The sequence below is a fragment of the Lissotriton helveticus genome, chromosome 4_1, assembly GCF_964261635.1.
Source record: "Lissotriton helveticus chromosome 4_1, aLisHel1.1, whole genome shotgun sequence".
Classification (NCBI taxonomy): domain Eukaryota; kingdom Metazoa; phylum Chordata; class Amphibia; order Caudata; family Salamandridae; genus Lissotriton; species Lissotriton helveticus.
The window spans coordinates 700,970,518-700,990,536 of NC_136063.1; the positions used below are offsets into that span (position 1 = coordinate 700,970,518).

Genomic DNA, 20,019 nt, shown 5'->3' on the forward strand with positions numbered 1-20,019 from the left:
GCTCTCAATTTCTAGGACTGGAGCATGTTGAATTTTTCTTCCAGAGTCCGAGAATCTATAGATTTTATAGCCTTCCTTATCTCAGCAACTTTATTCTGAATAACGTTTTGAATCTGGCATTCACTGCAACACTTTCCTCTTGACACATTAACTTTCTTTCATAAAGCGAAATAGATCTTTCATGCTATTTTCCGCTTCATTTACCTTCACAGTCTAATGGAGTTTCAACAGCAGATCTATTTTGCCCTCTTCGCGTTTTTTAGCAATCCCGACATTATCCTGCATTAAGTTATGCCCCTTTGATGTAGCTACCCTCAGGTTGCATTTGATCTGGTAAAGATCTCTGTAAAATATTTCTTTGCCACACTCTTTTGGAGGCACAGGCACATCTGTGAGATTAGTCAATGAAGTATTGTAAAATTCAATTAATCAGCATCCCAAACTGCAGCGATGTGTCTAAGAGGAGTACGATTTTCCCTTAAGCTTTTGTAATTGACACTGCACATTTACCTTACACAAGGTGGAATTCTGAGTAGCATGGATAGATGTTTAATAATGACAATGCCTTGCAGACAGACTAGAAGGAAGAAAACAAGTTACTTACCTGTAGCTTGGGTTCTCCAGTATTGGAAGCTTTCATAGATTCCCATGCTTGTATCATTCCTCGTCATCAGAATGGGAGTCCCCGGTATACATAAAATAGCCATAGAAACCATTACTAAAACAGAACCTAGGCCTAGGCCCATTCCTGCTCTGCAACCTATCCACCTCTTTTTGTAAAAGAGACCCAAAAAAATTAACCACCAATCAGATTAGCCTCACCCCTTAGAACCCTCCTTGAGAGAAGCTCAGTACCTCAGACTTTCGTAGCCGTTGTCTCACCAAACCACTGAAGATAGAAGAGGCTGAGCTTTCCCAGGGGAGGCGGGTGGGTCGCAAGGGAATCTATGAAAGCTTCCAATACTGGAGAACCAAAGTTACAGGTAAGTAACTTGTTTTCTTACACCAGTATTGTAACTTTCATGGATTCCCATGCTTGTATCAGAGTAGCTAGCAGTTATCTGCACATTTTTTGGAACCATGAGCAATATCAAATTAGGAAGAAAGGCATAGTGAACATACAGACATTTTCAATGTTCAATAATACTTAGAATCTTCATAAAACAAATACATGAGGTTCCAAAATATGCCAGAGCCGATAAAACAGTAACATGGAAGGAGGGATGAAAGGGAAAGCACACCACTACTGGAAGAGGGTACTCAGGACTGCTTGGCCGACTGTGCCACTCTTCGTCGCAGACTCCAGGCAGTAATGCCTTGTGAATGTATGTGTACTGTTCCGGGTTGCTGCACGGCAGATTTCATGGATAGGAACACCAGCAAAGAGGGCTGTAGAAGAAGAAATCGCCCTCGTGGAGTGAGCATTGACTCTACCTTCCAGGGGCTTGCTCGCTGCTCTGTGACCATACTGGATAGCATTTGTAATCCAACGAGCGATCCCTTGCTTGGAGAGGGGAAAACCCTTACGAGGGTTACTAAAGGACACAAACATTTGAGAAGATTTTCTGAAGTCTTAAGTTTGTTGAAGGTAGAACTTTAAGCACCTTTGAATGTCCAGAGAGTGAAGTGCTTTCTCTGCTGGAGTAGTCGGTTGAGGAAAAAAAATCATAAATGGTACGTTGAATAACTAGTCCTTTTGTTAACTGTTCTTGAATGGTTAGAGCCTGCATTTCTCCCATACGCCTCGCAGAAGTCAAAGCCAGAAGAAGCGCTACCTTCCAGGAGAGGAATTTCAACTCGGCTTTGTGAAAAGGTTCGAAAGGAGGCTTCATAAGCTGGGCGAGAACCAAGTTCAGATGCTAAAGAGGAGGAGGAGGAGGAGGTTTGACTGGAGGGGAAACTCTGAAAAGTTGCTTGAGAAACGGTTTAATGATCCTTACCTTCCAGAGGGAAGGGACTGAAGACGTGCGTCTAAAACGAGAAATTGCCGCCAGATGCACCTTGATTGGCGAGTGAACTAGTCCCGCTTTTGCTAGTGATAGAATGTATGGAAGGACTTCACGTGGTTCCGATTTGAAAGGATGGAGGCCATTATGCTGGCACCAAATACAGAACCGCTTCAACTTTAATCTTTAAGTCCTATTAGTACTTGGGGCTCTTGCCTGAGACAGCACCTCTTTACATTCTGCTGAGATTCAGACCAAGAAATTCTCGCTGCTCAGGAGCCATGCAGAGAGCTGAAGAGACTGAGGATCCAGATGCCAGACTTGGCCCTGAGACATCGTCAGCAGCGAAGGAATCAGCTGCAAAGGAACAAGGAAGGTCCAGGGAGAGAAAGTGTAGTTCTGTGAACCAAAACTGTCTGGGCCACGCAGGAGCGATCATAATCATCCTGCACGGTTCTGCCTTGAGTTTCCTGAGAAGTCTGGGGATCAGAGGAATGGGGGAAAAGTGTAAATAAAATGCGCCTGACCAGGCCACCGAAATCTCATTCCCCAATAATCCCGGATGGTGAATTCTGCTTGCGTAGAACCGGCATTTTTTGTTCTCCGGAGTGGAAAAGAGATGTATGGAAGGTGAGCCCCATCTGCAAAAAACCTTCTGTAGAATGAAGTTGTCCAGTTGCCACTTGTTGCTGACCGACTTCAGTCTGCTGAGCGTGTCTGCCGCCTTGTTGAGGACACCTGGAAGATGTTCCGCTCAAAGTGACATCTCCTGTTGAATTGCCCACTCTCAGGTTGATTGGGCTTCCTGCAACAACAGTCGAGATCTGGTGCCTCTTTCTTTGTTTATATAATGCATAGCCGTCATGTTGTCCGTACGAATAAGGACTGTAGACTGTGGTATTCGTGAAAGAAAGGCTAGCAAGGCTAGGCGGATCGCCCTGAGCTCCAGCGGATTGATATGCAACAGACGATGCTGAGGTCGAACCGTTTAGCAGCTCTCTCCATTAAGTTATAGAAACCCCCTATATCAACAGGGGGGAATCAACAGGCGCTTAAGTAGGAGAAGTTGGATCTGGAATAACAATCATCCAACTCTGAATCTGGATCCGGAATCGTGACGTTGCCGTGGTCATCGACAGAGGTGTCGCCCTGGACGGTAGGCGCAACAGGTGGAACATCCTGTGCTTTCAGCATTGGCGGAGGCTGAGGTAATTGTGGGGCCATAGGACGAGCAGGAGGAGCAGTAGTAACCGGTACTCCTACCAGAACAGGAAGCTGTGTTGCAAATCTTATCCTGTAATCCAAGAGCATAGCTTGAAAGTAAGTCAGTAAGGAGGAGGGCATTTGGACCATCTCCTGATGGTAGTATTGTTGGTATTGAGAGGGAGGACCATACTGCTCAAAATCCTCATACTCACCTTCAGAATCTGTCTTGGCATTTGACGTGTAGCTGAGAAGTGACATCAGCATAACCAAAAGGTCCTTCCTCCTCATCCGATTCCTCTTCTTCGAGGAGAAGTGCAAGAGGTAAAAAAAAGGAGTCACCCTTCTTGGCAAAGTCATTTCTTGTGTGATTTGCAGTTTTTTAAGCAAATCGAAATTGTTACCACCGGCGACGAAGAAAGAATAGTCGAAGAAATCACGGTCGTCGACGCAGCCGTCGTCTACGTTGTTGGCGCCGTCACACTCGTCGTCATCCTCGACGTCGTCAACGATACTAATACCACCAGCGTCGAACTCGTCGACACAGAGCCCTGTGCCAATACCGGTGACGAGGAAACCACCGTCGACTGGGTGAAAGATAAAGAAGACTGTACCTTTGGTGTTTTCGTCAACGGAATCGATGACGAGTGGGACTTTTTAGATGATTTTACCTCAGAAGTCAACTAAGATGGTTCTCTGAAGGTCTTAGAAGCCGCAGGAGGAGACATTTGAGGAATAGAACTGGATTTCCTCTCAACACTTGCTGCTTTTGATAGTCCTTCCCTCTCCTTTACACCTTGCCGTGGAGATTCAACAGGACTAAGCCCTTAAGACCTAGGGATATTAGCGCTCCTGAGGCGGAAGCCGGGAGCTAGTTGCGAATTGCTGTTTTTAATGACATTGTACTGCATTGTATTGACGTGTTTTAAAATCTGCACATTTTAGTTTTAATTTCCACCTGACACTCAGACCCATTTCTGAGGCTTTGGTATTTACCCACCTTGCGCCTCGCTTGCTCAGGGACCCTCAGCTCCCACTTAGCCGAGTTGGGTATTCGAATCACGGGACCCACAGGGGCCGATTCAACTTAGCGGCCATCTTGGGTGAGGAATAGCTTGCCGCGCTAGTGGTTGCGAGGCAGGGCTAGTTCACGCGGCGCTGAAGCGCATAAATTGAGCAGAATTGAACGCCCGGGTAAGACCTAGGGATATTAGCGCTCCTGAGGCGGAAGCCGGGAGCTAGTTGCGAATTGCTGTTTTTAATGACATTGTACTGCATTGTATTGACGTGTTTTAAAATCTGCACATTTTAGTTTTAATTTCCACCTGACACTCAGACCCATTTCTGAGGCTTTGGTATTTACCCACCTTGCGCCTCGCTTGCTCAGGGACCCTCAGCTCCCACTTAGCCGAGTTGGGTATTCGAATCACGGGACCCACAGGGGCCGATTCAACTTAGCGGCCATCTTGGGTGAGGAATAGCTTGCCGCGCTAGTGGTTGCGAGGCAGGGCTAGTTCACGCGGCGCTGAAGCGCATAAATTGATACAGTCACCCTACGCGTTAGCGTACGCGCTGTGGACGCGCCATACCGCGCCAAAGGAGCGCCTAAGGAGAGCCCGTCTGTGCCCGTCCGTGCCAGGACGGGCTAGGACAGGGCTAGGACCTATACCCATGGATCCTATCATCCATACCAGCGGAAGGTACAGTGGCGATTTCCTCAGGTCACTTAGAGGAAGGGCCAGGGATAGTTGCCCTGGGGATATTTTCCTTGAGGAGGTAGCGGTCCCATGTTCCCACTGTAAGTCCCCCAATCCCAGGAGCTGCAACTTAGATAGTTTTTCCCTCGCCCTGATTAATTGTCGCTCTCTTCCAAGGCATGCTACTGAAATAAACTTGCTCTTGGATGAACGAGACTTTGATATTTTATTCTTAACAGAAACATGGCTAACTGATGACTCAGACCCATACTTAGTGCAAGCGTTACCACCGAAGTACTCCATTGCGAGACAGGACCGTAGGCCGGGCAGAGGAGGAGGGGTGGCGATTATTTATAAAAATAACTTCAGATGTAGAACCTCGGAGAGTCCACTTACGGACTGTGAAAGTATTGGTTTCTCTATATCCTTTTCTCCCACCTGCACTTTTTCTGGGATCCTGGTCTATAGACCCCCAGGCGACTCCCATAATTTTTGTAACAATCTTTTAGATAAGATCTCTCTCCCTATCAGTAGCACCCCCAATTTTACCATCTTGGGCGACCTTAATGTTCACCTTGATGAAGTCAATGCCAGGCCATCACAATGCCTGGTGGAGACCATGAGAGTGGTGCATCTGGAACAAATTGTGGACAGTCCTACTCATACAGGTGGACACTTATTAGATCACATATTCACCAATCTTGGAAATATAGCATGCACTCAGCCCACTTTTGTACCATGGTCAGACCATGCACTACTGTCCTTCTTGTGGTCCCCAGCAACACAGATCCACAAGGCCTCTATTCAAAAAAAGGTTAGCCGAGTATGGTCTAGATTACCCACTGAAAAATGGGAGGCAGCCCTCAAAAGCTGCTCGCCCGTTCCCCTTGAGGACCCGGTTGCAGCTAATGAAGCTTTTGATCAGTGGATCAACACCACACTAGATCCTATTCTCCCAAAAAAAGAGCTACGGCATAGAGAGGGTTCTAATAAGCAACCCTGGTACTCCAGGGAACTCAAGGAACACAAACAAGTGTGTAAACGTGCGGAAAGGAAGTGGAGAAAGAACTATGCAGTTTCTGCGAAAAATGAATATAGGTCAACCCTGAGATCCTACAAAACTTTAATACAAACCACACAAGCTGCATATTATCAGAGCAAAATTATGGAAGCCGCTAACGCCCCCAGGGAAATTTTTAAAATCTTTCAATCCCTGGCAACTACACCTAGGACCATTAGTCCTATTCAGAATCCACAGAAACACTGTGATGAGTTGGCTATCTTTTTTGCATCTAAGGTTTCTAACATCTACTCCGGCTTTGCATCTGTGACAGACATCCCAGATGATTGGAAGAGAGAAAAAAAGGAGGACCTGGACATGGACTCTAACCCATCAGTAGATCTTAAAGCCTTTCCTTTATTGGATTTGGATGAGGTGGATAGTCTCCTAGGTAAGCTTAAATCTGGCTCCCCGTTAGATGCTGCTCCCCCGGCAGTTCTTAAACAGGTATCAGGGACAGTATGCCCTGTGATAACGCAGGTCATTAACGCATCACTGGCCTCCGGTGTAGTGCCCCCCAAATGGAAGAAGGCCAAGGTCAGAGCTTTGCTTAAGAAACCTAGCTTAGACCCTGAAGATCTGGCCAACTACAGGCCTATTTCACTATTACCAACTATCAGCAAAATAGCTGAAAAATTTGTGAATCGGGTCCTTTCTTCCTTCATTGAATCCACGGAAGGTTTGCACCCCACCCAGACCGGGTTTAGAGCAAAACAGGGAACGGAGACAGCCCTGGTGGCAGTAGTGGAGGCAGTCAGAGGTATAGTGGATGCAGGAGGCTGCGCTGCGGTGGTCCTGTTGGACCTCAGCGCAGCCTTCGATACAGTAAACCACTCTCTTCTGCTGCATCGGCTGCATCTTACAGGAGTCTCGGGATTGGCCATTAAATGGCTCCATTCCTTTCTATCTGACAGAAGCTTCTCTGTCTTTGAGGGAGAGGTGTCATCCAGCCAGCTGCAATTGAATCACGGCGTTCCCCAGGGCTCTTCCCTCAGCCCTACTCTGTTTAATATCTATATGAGACCACTGGCTGAGGTGGTGCTTCCCTGGGGAATCCAACTTGTTACCTACGCCGATGACACGCAGCTGGTGGTCTCCCTGGTGAGGAACGATGTTTTAAACCCGGGGATCAACAACCTGACCCCATGTCTCACCAAGGTTCTGGAGTGGATGACTTCCTCCTTCTTAAAGTTAAATGGGGCCAAAACAGACATCATGCTCCTAGGTTACAAGGCCCCAATTAACCTTGATCCTTGGTGGCCTCACTGCCTAGGACCTCCCCCAGCACCCAAGACTCATATAAAGAGCCTAGGGATCTGGCTAGACTCCTCTTTAGGATTTCAACACCAAGCAAAAAAGGTAGCCGGAACCTGCTATGGGCTGCTGAGAGTCTTAAAAAAAGTGCTAGACCTTCTGCCATTTGAAGCAAGAAGATTGCTAGTCCAGTCATTGATTATGTCACGGCTGGACTATGCAAACGCTGTCTACATGGGGGCCCCGGTCGGGACCATAAAAATTCTGCAATCGGTACAAAATTGTGCTGCCCGACTACTCATGAAAGTCCCGAAAAGATGTTCAGCAAAAGCCGCACTTCAATCTTTGCACTGGCTATCCATCAAGGGAAGGATAACTTTTAAGACCATGTGCATGGCGCATAAATCCATCCATGGGGCTGGCCCGCCTATCCTGGATCCCCTTTTTCGTCGCCACCAATCAGTGAGATCTCTGAGATCCAACCAGCGGAATTTGCTGGTAGTCCCCAGGATGAAGCTGGCCCGGATGGGTGGCCGCCGACTTTCGGTGCATGCAGCTAAAGAATGGAACGCACTCCCAGACGCCATCAGGCATGAGTCAAACCATCTTGCTTTCAGGAAGCGCTTAAAGACGCACCTTTTCCAATAGTGTCTTTACTTTCCTTTGTCTTACAGCGCTGGGATGCTCAAGAGTAGCCATGCGCTATAAAAGAAAGTATTCATTCATTCATTCAAGACCTATCAGAGGTCTTTTCAAGGCCTTCTAGGGCGTTTCCCAGAAGGCGAAGGAGAAGATCTACCCCTTTTTACAGACCTTCTGGAAGAGGTCGCAGAAGATGTTTCGTCGCTGTCACTGGACACAGGCTCCTTTCTTGACTAGCTTCTGGACAGGTCAAAAGACGCCCTTCACGATCACGAGAAGGTGCGGCATATCTTACAGTCTGCAGCCTTGTGGTCTGGGTACAGACAGTAAATACAATCTTTATGCTGGTCTTCAATATATATTCTCCTCTTGGCACAAGAGGCACATGCATTAAAGAGGGCCTTCTTCTCTTTATCTGACATCCTGTAGAAGAAAAAGCTGTTGAACAGGCTGTAGAATCAAAGTTCTATAAAAAAAAAAATGAGCAGAGCTCAGTGGAGACTCCCTTGCACAACGTGCGGTAGGAAATCTGAGGTTCTGAGCTTCTCTCAGGAGTGTTCTAAGGGGTGAGGCTAATCTGATTGGTTGTTCTTTTTTTTGGTCTCTTTTACAAAAAGAGGTGGATAGGTTGCAGAACAGGAATGGGCCTAGGCCGAGGTTCTGTTTTAGTAATGGTTTCTATGGCTATTTTATGTATACCGGGGACTCCCATTCCGATGACGGGGAATGATATAAGCATGGGAATCTATGAAAGTTCCAATACTGGAGTAAGGCGGGTGTACTGTTTCGGGATTAGATGGTGAATTACAGTACCGTATATCTTCAGAGAAGATGTTGAAAATAAAGGAAGCACTTTGCAAAACTCTTAGCTGAATTACTGTTTGGGATTTGGTTCCAGTTTTAAAGCATATACAGCTAAAACGCATCACTGCACTTTATTACTTTTACTTTTCATATGAATGACATAACACAGGGGTGAGGTATCTCAGAAACTGACTTTGATAAATCTCTTTTGAATATATCAAGTCACTCCCCTTCCTTTTGTCCTGTTTGCAATTAACAAAATTGGGGTAAAATTAGAATTACATATAAAACATTTTCAGGCTTTGCTGGTTGAAGAGGAATATGACAAAAGGACAGCCCATTACTAAAGATGCAACAAAAATACTGCATTCCACTTCACCACATCAAATACTCTGCCAGTGCTTGTGATTCTTCAGGCCCAACTACCAGAGCCTTAACCAGTTAACCAAAACAATGGGGCTGACATACTGGCACACACATTTTGTACATCACAATTATGTGCATGCATTTTAACTGCACATATGTTACAGTTCGCAGATTAGATGTGCTTGCTAAATTAGGGCTGGCGCGGCACCACAAGTGCTGTGCAGCTTCCTGTAGCTCCCCCCTCCACAAACACTAAAGTAACATAGCATGTCACTTACTTTAATATTAATTTCTTGCTCATCTACTCTGTCATCCACCCATGTGGTCTAGGAAGATATGAATGGGTCCTGAAGAAACCATCCAGGAAAGTAAACAGGATTTTATCTCCAACCCTATTCAGGGAAGGGAGGAAGGAAAATGTTACTTTCAGTAACGATCTTTCTGGTGGATATTCGGTCTACGTGCTAATTCTTCGTCTGTTGAGTCGTCACCTGCTCAGTATCCCAGTTGCCAGATTGGATCCAGAAACTTCTGATAGAGCTTTCCTGTGCCGAAAGGTGTCATAGGCTCCATTAAAATGCTGGAAGGGAGGTCATGGTGACATGGCTATTGTTGACTTGGAGAACGATGGCTAGTCTTAGAGGCAGAGGAAGGCCACCAGACACCCCTTGACCGTGCCCACCACGCAGCCATGGTGGGCCAGCAAGAGCAAATCGGAAGACTTAAGGTAAGCCTTCAAAGGGTACATGTTCTGCTCAGCCTGCCAAACCACAAACCTTCTCACCTCCCAAAATAGGCGTGACTTGGCAGAGGGACAATGAGCAGATCGGAACACATCTACCACCTCCAGTGATAACTGGACAAGCTTAGATATCCAAGCTAAATCTCTAGGCATGAAGTTGGAGACTCTGGAAGTTGGGGTGCAAAACCAGCCCCTCTGACTGAGGGAGTCGCCTCTCTCCACTCAGGTCAATAGGCTTGCATAAGACACAATTCTTGGTTAGCCCGGTATAATGAAGAACCCTGCTTGGTCCTGGTGTATTTTCCTCAGAATACAATGAATCAAGGGCATGAGAGGAAATTCACGCCGAGAAAATTCCACCTCAACCAAAACATTTCCCCTTTCTCCCTCTGACAGGTACTGAAGGGCCAGAAATGTGGGCAATAGGGGTATTGCTGCTTTGTGAGAAAAAGCCCTAAAGACAAAAAATTATTTGATGTGCTACTCTGGGTTGGCAAGTTCATGCAGACTCATGCAGACAGCCCTGGTGTTCTGAGAACCGGCCAGACTGTTGGCAACTAGCCAAACTCCCATGATGGTGCGCCGCTGCCCGGAGCTTCCGTGCTTTCTGACAGAATGCAAGTCTCTTCTTATCCCGGTTTGTTGATATACTACATTGCAGTTGTATGGTCCATCAATATTTGGACACACGGACATGGAAGGGAGGAAGGAAGGCAATGAGCACCAGCTGAATTACCGTCAGTTTGAGCAGGTTGATGTGTAACCTCCTCCTCTGGAGATCACACACTTCCCGCTCCCCCAGATGAGCACCCTACTCGTGGGTGAATGCATCTGTGGTCACAGTTGGTGGAGGGCACCAGGTCAACCCTTAAAAAAGGTCCTCTTCCACTGACCACCAAGTCAGAACAGTTGCAATGTCCCAGGAGATCACAATGGTGTCCAACAGATACTTTTTTGTGCTGGCAAAATGCCAACAGAGGGAGCACTGGAGAGACCTCACGTGCCAGTGCATGTGTGTGACACCAGAAGAATGCAGGAAGCATTCAAGCAGGCCTAGAACCTTCAGGGCTGCAAACAGAGCTCTCTCCACAAACATCAGAATCATATCCCGAATACCTCAGACCCTTTGGGGAAGAAGAAAGCTGGAAGCATTGTCATGTCAGCACTGCCTCTATCAACAGGAGAAGCTAAGAGGGCTCCAGCTGAGATTTGGGCACATTTGTAGAATAAACCACGCCGTATAGCAGGGATACGGTGGCTGGCAAATTGTGCAACACCAACAGCAGCGATCTGGCTTCCAGCAACCAGTTGTTGGGACGTGATCACGGTCATCATGTTCATGAAGAAGAGGTGCTAATGTCAGTCCAAACAGGACGACTCGAAACTAGTAGTGAACAGAACCGGCCATGAAACTCGGGTACTTCCTATGCAACCTCAGTATCATTAGGTGGAACTAAACATTCCTCAGGCTGAAGGACACCACCAAGTCTCCTGCTCCATGGCCTGAGCAAGGGACAGCATCTCAAACGTTCCCTAAAAAATAAAAAATAAAAAAAAGATCCTGAGGTAAAGGTTTGGATGAAGACAGCAGTCCTTCTTGAGAACCAGGAAGTACAGAGTAGCATCTCGGTCCAATTTCATGCTCTTTATTTCAAACACAAGGTACCCCCCAAAGAATTTCATAGACCACGTATTTTACTCTGTATATGAATGAAGTTACTTTAGATTCATTTAAGTTTCATACCCACCCGCTGAGGGCCTCCTTTTGCTGCATGGTAATCAATACTTAAATGAGAATCATACACTGAACATAATGACATATTGCATTAATTTTTCTTTTCTTTTTAAAATATTTTTATTTGTAATTTCAACCAATACCAAACAGCTAGCGTGTCACATTTAGTCACAACCGGATCAGAGCACCCACATATTGTCCATATCAAAAGATACCTCAACCCCCTCATTCCATGAACCAGGAAGACATACGATCTCCTCGCCGGACTCTGATCTAGCAGAGTCCAACCCATCATCCTTGTCTTCCACGAGAGTCGGAGACATAGACCCAGTAGCCCCCTCATTCAGAGCCCAGTTAGGTCCAAAAACTGTATTATGCTAGTCGACTCCCAACCCTACATCCAATCCATAATATTTTCTCCACTTCCCCCACACCTTACGGAACTTCCGTGGGCACCCTCTCGCTTTGTATGTAACCCTCTCTGCGCCATATACATGTCTATCCCACTCCTCCATTCTTCTAATTGGGGAGGTGGCGATGCCCCCCACGTGCGGGCCACGTCCCGTTAGGATTTAATCGCTACTTCCCTGTGGTGCATCAGGAAAGCCTCCCAGTCCACTGTTTCTAGCGTGCCCAGGTTCTGTTCCCATGCTTCCCTTAGTTTCCCCAGTCTGTCGGGCATGTTATTATTCAGTGTCCTGTACGTTAAGGAGACTGCCTTTTTGGGTATCAGCTGCTGCAATAGGCGTCCCTCCACCGGGGCATATTCTGGCAGGGAAGGGGTGAGCAAGCTTTCGGATGTCCAGGCATGTCCCAGTTGCGCGTATTTAAAAATTTGAGTAGCGTGCAGCTGAAACTCCGTTGCAAGTGTCCTGAAAGTTTTTAATTCTCCCTGCCACCACGTCACCTAAATTGGAAATGCAGACAGCATCCTAACCCCCAAAGCCCCTTAGTTTGTGGAGTTCCCTCAACGAGGTGCAGTGTCAGATCGGTGTCTGTTTAGTTGGTTTGCGCGCCCAGCCCATTACCTTTTTCGCCCTGTCCCAGACTTCCAATGTTATTCGCATGGCCGGGAGTAGGCGTCCCCTACCTCGCCTCCATATAGGAAATATAGGCATGAACGATGCGCAATGGTGTCCCTCTCTAGCCTATAGGAGGGGTGATCATGTGGGAAATGGATCCATTCATTCACCGACATCAAATGATCCGCCCAATAATAGGCCCCAATATCCCTCCATTATATTGGTTCCGATCACCCTCACTACCGCTTCCCAACACATTTCAACCTTGTTAGGGGGGGGGGGGGGCCTTATCTCTATGACTGACTTCCTCAGGGATGGGAAATTTGATGTGTGACACTTAGCTCAGTCTTTGTAAGGATCCTAAATATCTGTCTTGTCTAATGAAGAGATTTGGTTGTTACTGCTGAAACACTTGGATAGTTTGACAGTGTGTGTGTAATATACTTGTAACAGTGGCAACACTGAATTCAGCTGGAGAAATCCCCAGATAGAGAAATAGAGGAGCCCATGGCCCTGGTCACTGAATCAGCTGTGTTCAGTTCTGTTTTTATGATCAGCTGTGTCTAGTCTTGTTTTTTAGGATGGGTCAAGAAGCAAAATGACCATCTTGGACCACTTCTCTGAAGTGGTATAGTCCGGGGAGGGTGGGATTGGTGAGTATTCATCATAAAGATTGTTCCCAAAGGTAAGCAGCTTTTGTTTCTCCTGACGGATACTTCTACCTGCAGATTCCTCAATCAATCAATCAATCAATCAGAGTACTTGTAAAGCGTGCTACTTACCCGTGAGGGTCTCAAGGCGCTATGGGGAGGTGCCGCTACTGCTCGAAGAGCCAGGTCTTGAGGAGTCTTCTGAAGGCGAGTAGGTCTTGGGTCTGCCGTAGGTGGGTAGGGAGGGTGTTCCAGGTCTTGGCAGCGAGGTAGGAGAAGGATCTGCCACCAGAGGTCGTTTGTTGGATGCGGGGGACAGCGGCGAGGGTGAGGCTGGCGGAGCGGAGCTGGCGGGTGGGGGTGTAGAAGTGGAGTCTGCTGTTCAGGTAGGCTGGTCCGGCGTTGTGGAGTGCTTTGTGTGCGTGGGTGAGGAGCTTGAAGGTGATCCTCTTGTCGACGGGGAGCCAGTGTAGGTCGCTCAGGTGGGGGGTGATGTGGCTGCGGCGGGAGACGTTGACGATCAGTCGGGCGGAGGTGTTTTGGATGCGTTGTAGTCGTCGTAGGCGTTTGGCTGGGATTCCTGCGTAAAGTGCGTTGTTGTAGTCCAGTCTGCTGTTGACGCGGGCCTGTGTCACCATTCTTCTTGTTTCGGTCGGGATCCACTTGTAGATCCTGCGGAGCGTGTGGAGGGTGTTGTAGCAGGAGGAGGAGACGGCGTTGACCAGCTTAGGCATGGAGAGGGAAGTGTAGAGGATGAATCCTAGGTTTCGTGCATGGTTGGTGGGTGTCGGTGCTGTTCCCAGTGTGGTCGGCCACCAGGAGTCGTCCCAGGCTAAGGGGGTGGGTCCGAGGATGAGGACCTCCGTCTTGTCCGAGTTCAGTTTCAGACGGCTGCTCCTCATCCAGTCGGCGACGGCCTTCATTCCCTAGTGGAGGTTTGTTTTGGCGGTGTGTGGGTCCTTGGTGAGGGAGAGGATGAGCTGGGTGTCGTCGGCGTAGGAGATGTTGAGGTCGTGATGGCGGGCCACTTGTGCGAGGGGGGCCATGCAGACGTTGAACAGCGTCGAGCTGAGGGATGAGCCCTGGGGCATGCCGCAGATGATGTTGGTGGCTTCAGATCGGAAGGGTGGGAGGCGGACGCGCTGGGTTCTGCCGGAGAGGTAGGACGTGGTCCAGTCAAGGGCCTTCTCTTGGATTCCGGCTTCTTGGAGGTGTGTGTTTAGAGTGCGATGGCAGACCGTGTCGAAGGCGGCTGACAGGTCCAGGAGGATGAGGGCTGATGTTTCGCCATGGTCTAGTTGGCGCCTGATGTCGTCTGTGGCGGCGATGAGGGCTGTCTGTGCTTTCGTCTGAATCTGGACTGGGACGAGTCCAAGATGTTGTTGTCTTCAAGGTGGCGGGCCAATTGCATGTGGACGATTTTCTCGATGACCTTCGCCGGGAGCAGGGAGATGGGCCGGAAGGTCTTGAGGTCATTGGGGTCCGCCTTGGGCTTCTTGAGGAGGGCGTTGATTTTGGCGTGTTTCCAGCTTTCCGGGAATGTCACTGTCACCTGTTGAAAAGATTCCAGCAGTACCTATATCCCAGAAACGGGTCTGAAGAGAGACCCTAGAGTACATAAAGGGCAAAATAGTCATCCTTCCTTGCCTTGGAGTCCAAACATTTTTATTGTTCAAGTTTATCCAGCAGAATAAATTCTGCTTCTAGACCACCTTGTCCTTCTTGTTGCTAGTGTATCCTACAAAATGCTGGCAATCAGGCCAGTGTAAAAACTATTATTAGGTGTACAAGGGAAACAAAGAAATGACTAGGGAACTGGGGCATACAGTGTGGTCCCTAATAAACAAATCAATCCATAAATTTATATCTTAATGGTATTTTACTCAAAGTACAAAAAAAGTCAAACAAGCATTAAAACAGCAACCCTATGGGTGCTTAGTGCAAGAACGTGCTCAGTGCTCTCTGATAAGTGATGCACAAAAGGGATCAATCATGATCAGAATGTGCCTCAACAAAACACTTGCAGGGTAAGGCCATGGAGTAAATGGTGACAAAAAAATAATCAATGAAGCAGCCTTTAAAGTGACTGCCGGGTATGCAGGCAGGAAGGATGCAAAGCCCGGCAAGCCAGTGGCCATTTGAGGAATAGTCATTCCACTCGACAAGACACGTGTATTCTTGAATTTGAATCCAAGAATCCAAGTGTGATTGGCACTCCCCTTCTTGCGTGCAAGAGACCTGTAGCCATCACTTCCTGGCACTTTGTGTCCTAGGCCCTTGGGACCAGCTCCAAGTGCAATCAGCACACACCCTTAACGGAGTAAGATCTCATACCATTATTCCTTCCTCAGGCTCCTCTATCTTCTAGTGTCATCAACTTAAAACATGGACTTTATGCACTCCACATTATTCCTCTATTGATACACATACGGACCATGATTTACCTGCCCCTTTAGAAATCCTAATACTTCTTACCAAGGGCCTTTAGTTTCTTCAATTTTCTGTCAGTGGGTGTGTTGTAACTGACCCTGGGCTTTGCCTGCCACAAAAAGATGCCTGAACCACAAGAGTTCCTGGCTATGGGTGGCCCAATAGGAACTATGGGTCTCCTATGCCGGTCTGCGTCTCTGTGCCACAGATCTGTTCACTGTAGTGGTAGATGTTGGTCTGTTGCATGTATTTTTGACAGGGTCCATTACAAAGTTGAAGAATGCCAAAAAGTGTCTCTACTGATAAAATTGTGGACTGTAAAACTTTCATCAAACGTTTTGACTACCGCTCCACTGATGGCAAGGTCTGTTCCAGCAGCCCCACTGCCTTCTCTCACACTGAGTGGAATGTTGCCATCTCTGTAAGGGTTGGGCCAAGAGGCGGATTTACGTCAATAACCATGAAGGTGTCCAACCGCAGGGATTTTGTGGTGCCAGGCAGACAGCAGTCTCCAAAGAATGAGGTGGGAACAACTACTCACCACTCATCTGTATCTGGGGTTGTCTTCCTGGCATCTGCAGAGGATCAAAGTAGGAACAACAAAGCTCTAGCATCCTCTGCCCGTAGGCCTAATGTGCGGCACATCCACCAGTCCTATTTTCCTGTTCTTATACCGTTGTTAGCTATTTTTCTTGAACAATGGATATTAACTGGACACACTAGTGCTTCCTGCAGCAGCCTTTCTCAGCTAAGACAGCTATAGAGGTGGAGGCTGAGATGCCGGAGACAGTGCCAGGACCAGCGCCGATATTGGTACCAGGAGAAGGGGCAAGGCGTTCACTGTCAGTATGCCACAGACCAGTGTTTTAACAGGTCCTAACTGAAAGAGTGGAAAGCTTAAGTACAGGGGAGAACCCACAAACGGAAACCCAGACATGGCCCCATTCCTTTCCAGGAGGCCAAAAGGCACTGCTTGGGGGCAGGAGATTGGGTTGGCTTGGGTCGGGGGGTCGCGAAGCATGCTGGAACATGTGCCACACTGCATAGAGGAAACCCACCAACTCAGACTTGGAAGATAAATACTATACTAGAGGAAAGAGGTATGCTGAGGAGATTTACACCTCATTTTTATTGACGTCTTGAGAACTCTGTCCTCTTCTTCCATCTTCTTTTTTTATCACTCCAAGACTTTGATGATGGAGAACAGCAATTGTAACCTTGATCTGGACTGAAAAAGTCAGTCTTCATGGTCACAGCCCATGTACAGCTGCTGCAGCACTGCTCAGAGAAAGGAGGATAAGGTCTAGAGCACTACAGTCAGTCTTCACGAGGGTCTTTGATGGACATTTGTTTACCATAGGTATGACAGGGCTTAACCACCTTTGTGGATCAGGTTTAAAGGCATGTGAAGAAAAAGAACTCACAGGGTGGTTGATATTTGTCTCTAGTGGCATTACCAACACCTCACTTCCAGAGTTGTGATGGATCTGGCACTACCTACCAGCACAGCTTGTCCGACGTTTCTGGATCTGGTCTCATCTGGTATATTAAACAGGTGAGGAATCTGCAGTATCCCTCAGAAATCCTGTATACCACTGCTCATGCCATGCTCATTCCCTGCATGAACTTTGATGTATAGGGGCCTGTTATGTAGTCAGTGGGGAATACTAGTAACTCCACTGAATCATTAAGTCCTCCTGTGATATTGCTTTATAACAGTAGGACTCTCCCAGGGTGAAAAGACCAGGGGAGAGCCTAAATCTTACCACACACTGTGCACGAATGACTTGAAGGCGCTGCATGTCCCATTAGTAAAATATAGGCCCCATTTCTACAAATTCAGAGCATTATCAGAAACCATATTTTATCTTAACTGAATAACCATGCACCCAAAAAACAGCCTTTTTGCAGTCAGATTTACATTACACATATTCTAGAAAGCATTTATATTCCTATTTCCAGACCAGAAAACAAGCTACATTCAAGGCCTCAATAAGAACTTAAACTACCAAAACAAAACTGAAGTGATGAAAAAGTAATGGCACTAACCCTTGGTGGCCCAATAATCATGCCCGTCCACCTTGTAAGTGTCATATCTTCATCATCTTCAAGGCCCCAGCTTACAGTACCATCACCTACTCCTTTCTGGCCTTCTTCAAGTTCTTCCAATAAGCGAAAATTACGAGGAACTTTTACTCCTATGAAGTAAAAAATATATAAGTTAAAGAAAGATATTTTCCTACACAAGTTTACATCAGTCACTTATCTCACTATACATTTTTTATCCCATTTTCTTTTTCAAATTCCAATAGTTTTCTCTTAAATCTATGTACATCAAAAATGTGGGATTTAGATTTGCAGCACTGATTAAAATGATATTAAGAATGTTTTGTAATGAAAATAATTCACTGTGTACTGCATTTATGAAGCCTCTTTCAACCATTAACTATTTTTCATTTCCTTAGTGACCGTTTCCCTTTATTTAGCCATGTTAGATCATACACCATCTTGATTACTTCTTTAATATAAAATATGCTCAAACCAAATGTGCACTATTTGATCTCTACAAGGCTGTGTTATTAGAGTACACAGGTGTGCAAAGACTTAAAAACTAGCCTTCTACCAAACAAGTACAAGGTGAAGCCTTCTTAGAATATTGTGATGCTCGGCCCAAGAAGAATTCACCACCAAGATCTTTAGCCAAATAAAAAGGGGAGGCTTTCTTTGGATAAGAAGTTACAAACATACCTTTTACAACCAATATGAATGGAAATGTGGAGAGCACAACATGGAGGGCAAGATTTAGCACTGTAGGTAACATCACATATATGTACAAATGGACAAAAGTGTACATCTACTCGGAGACGAATGCAAGATTGTACTCCGTTGTTGACTTGGAATGTTTATTAAAACAAAAATCAAAATGGTATGTGGAAGACTCCCTATACTTGAGAAGGCAGAGAGGAGGACTCGCACTCCTTCAAGACACACTCTTGCAGGCTCCCAAGGGTGTTATATTGGCTAACAAATAGAAAGGGCAGCTTTCCCGGCTTCATAATTTAGCCAGAGGCTTTTCACAACCTACAAAGTTCCGTAAACTCTGGAGGGGAGTTATGTGCTGCTTGAAGGTCAGGAAGTTTGATTTTTGGATATTTATGTTCAACACAAGTGATAATTTTTTTAATGATCTGGTAAGAGAGTTACCTCCTTTTTTAAGAACAGAGTAATTTTAAGGAGACATGCTTGGACACTACAGGAAACATGACAGCCACCCTCTGAAAACATTCACAAGACCAACAATTTGTGATACATTGGCAAAGGCTATGGGTAGAGCTTGCTCAACTGACATAGAAAGTGCAACACACTACATAGAAAGTATATTTCTTTTCTTTAGCACCACATGGCACATAAAGCAGAACGTATTACATATTACTAAGCCGTGAATTTGAAGACTGAAAAGTCATACAAGCTACAGTGCATAATTGAACCACACAACACTGAAAACAACCTTTAACTAGGGGAAGCAAAAAAGCATATGCTCCAACCTTGACATTAAAAGTAGAGGCCTTGAAATGTCCAGGATTTATTTTGGGCAAACCTGGGAATATACAACATTGTGGAGTATCGAGTGGGAGGATGGAAACCCTGTATTGCGGGTAGAAGTGTGTGCTAACAAGATATTTTGTGTGTGGCTTGGACTAGAAATAGCTGTATGATATGGAGATTAGAAAGAGAGGCTCTGCCTAACCCATAGATGATGCAAGAGTTGCCCATGGAGAGGCATACAATGAATGAGGTATACCAATACACTTGATAAAGTTACCAATGCACAAAGGGGAACTACTAAGAGTTACTATACTAATGTTGCCTAACAATACAAGGCAACATGTGGGTATAAATTACATTTGAAAATTACTTATGTTCGCACTCACAGTAACAAAATTACAATAGAGATACTGGATACCTTGAATGCTACTGATTAAACATAGATATGTTTTACCTACAGTAACATAGAAACCCTGCTTGGGAGAGCGGAACATTAGGGCTCTTTCAGAACGCTAACTGCAAGCAAAGCCACAGGTAGTGATGGCCTATGTGCAGACGCCTAAATGGCTTATTCAGTCTAGCGAATAACCTTATAAAAGTGCATGACGAGACTAGAGATGGGGGCTTTTGACCGCAATCATGAAGGAAACTGTTATAAATGTGACCACAAACCAGATAAAAATCTCCTATGAAATAAATCGTATAGACCTCTTTCACTTCTAAATATATTGAAGTTTTCAGCAAAGCAGTAGTGGCAAGAATTCTGGTAAGGACAACTAGGTCAATGCAAGTTTATTCCCCACAGAAATGCAACCCTAAATCCAAGAGGACTCGTTCATGTTCTGAATCACCACAGTACAGGCCAAAGAAATTAAACAGGGGCTGGAGTACTGAACAAAAAAGCTTTCAATACCGTTAGCCG

The 20,019-nt window shown here is 46.2% G+C and overlaps 1 protein-coding gene across 2 annotated transcripts in view; it reads right to left on the reverse strand.

The window, feature by feature from the left end:
- The window catches only part of UBE2V2 (ubiquitin conjugating enzyme E2 V2), a 163,682-nt gene that overhangs the window by 67,763 nt on the left and 75,900 nt on the right, over nucleotides 1-20,019 (reverse strand). For both annotated transcript variants that reach the window (XM_078687319.1, XM_078687320.1), the window contains exon 2: nucleotides 17,601-17,749. In XM_078687319.1, the coding sequence (XP_078543445.1) occupies nucleotides 17,601-17,749 (149 nt within the window). The remainder of the gene's footprint in view (nucleotides 1-17,600; nucleotides 17,750-20,019) is intronic.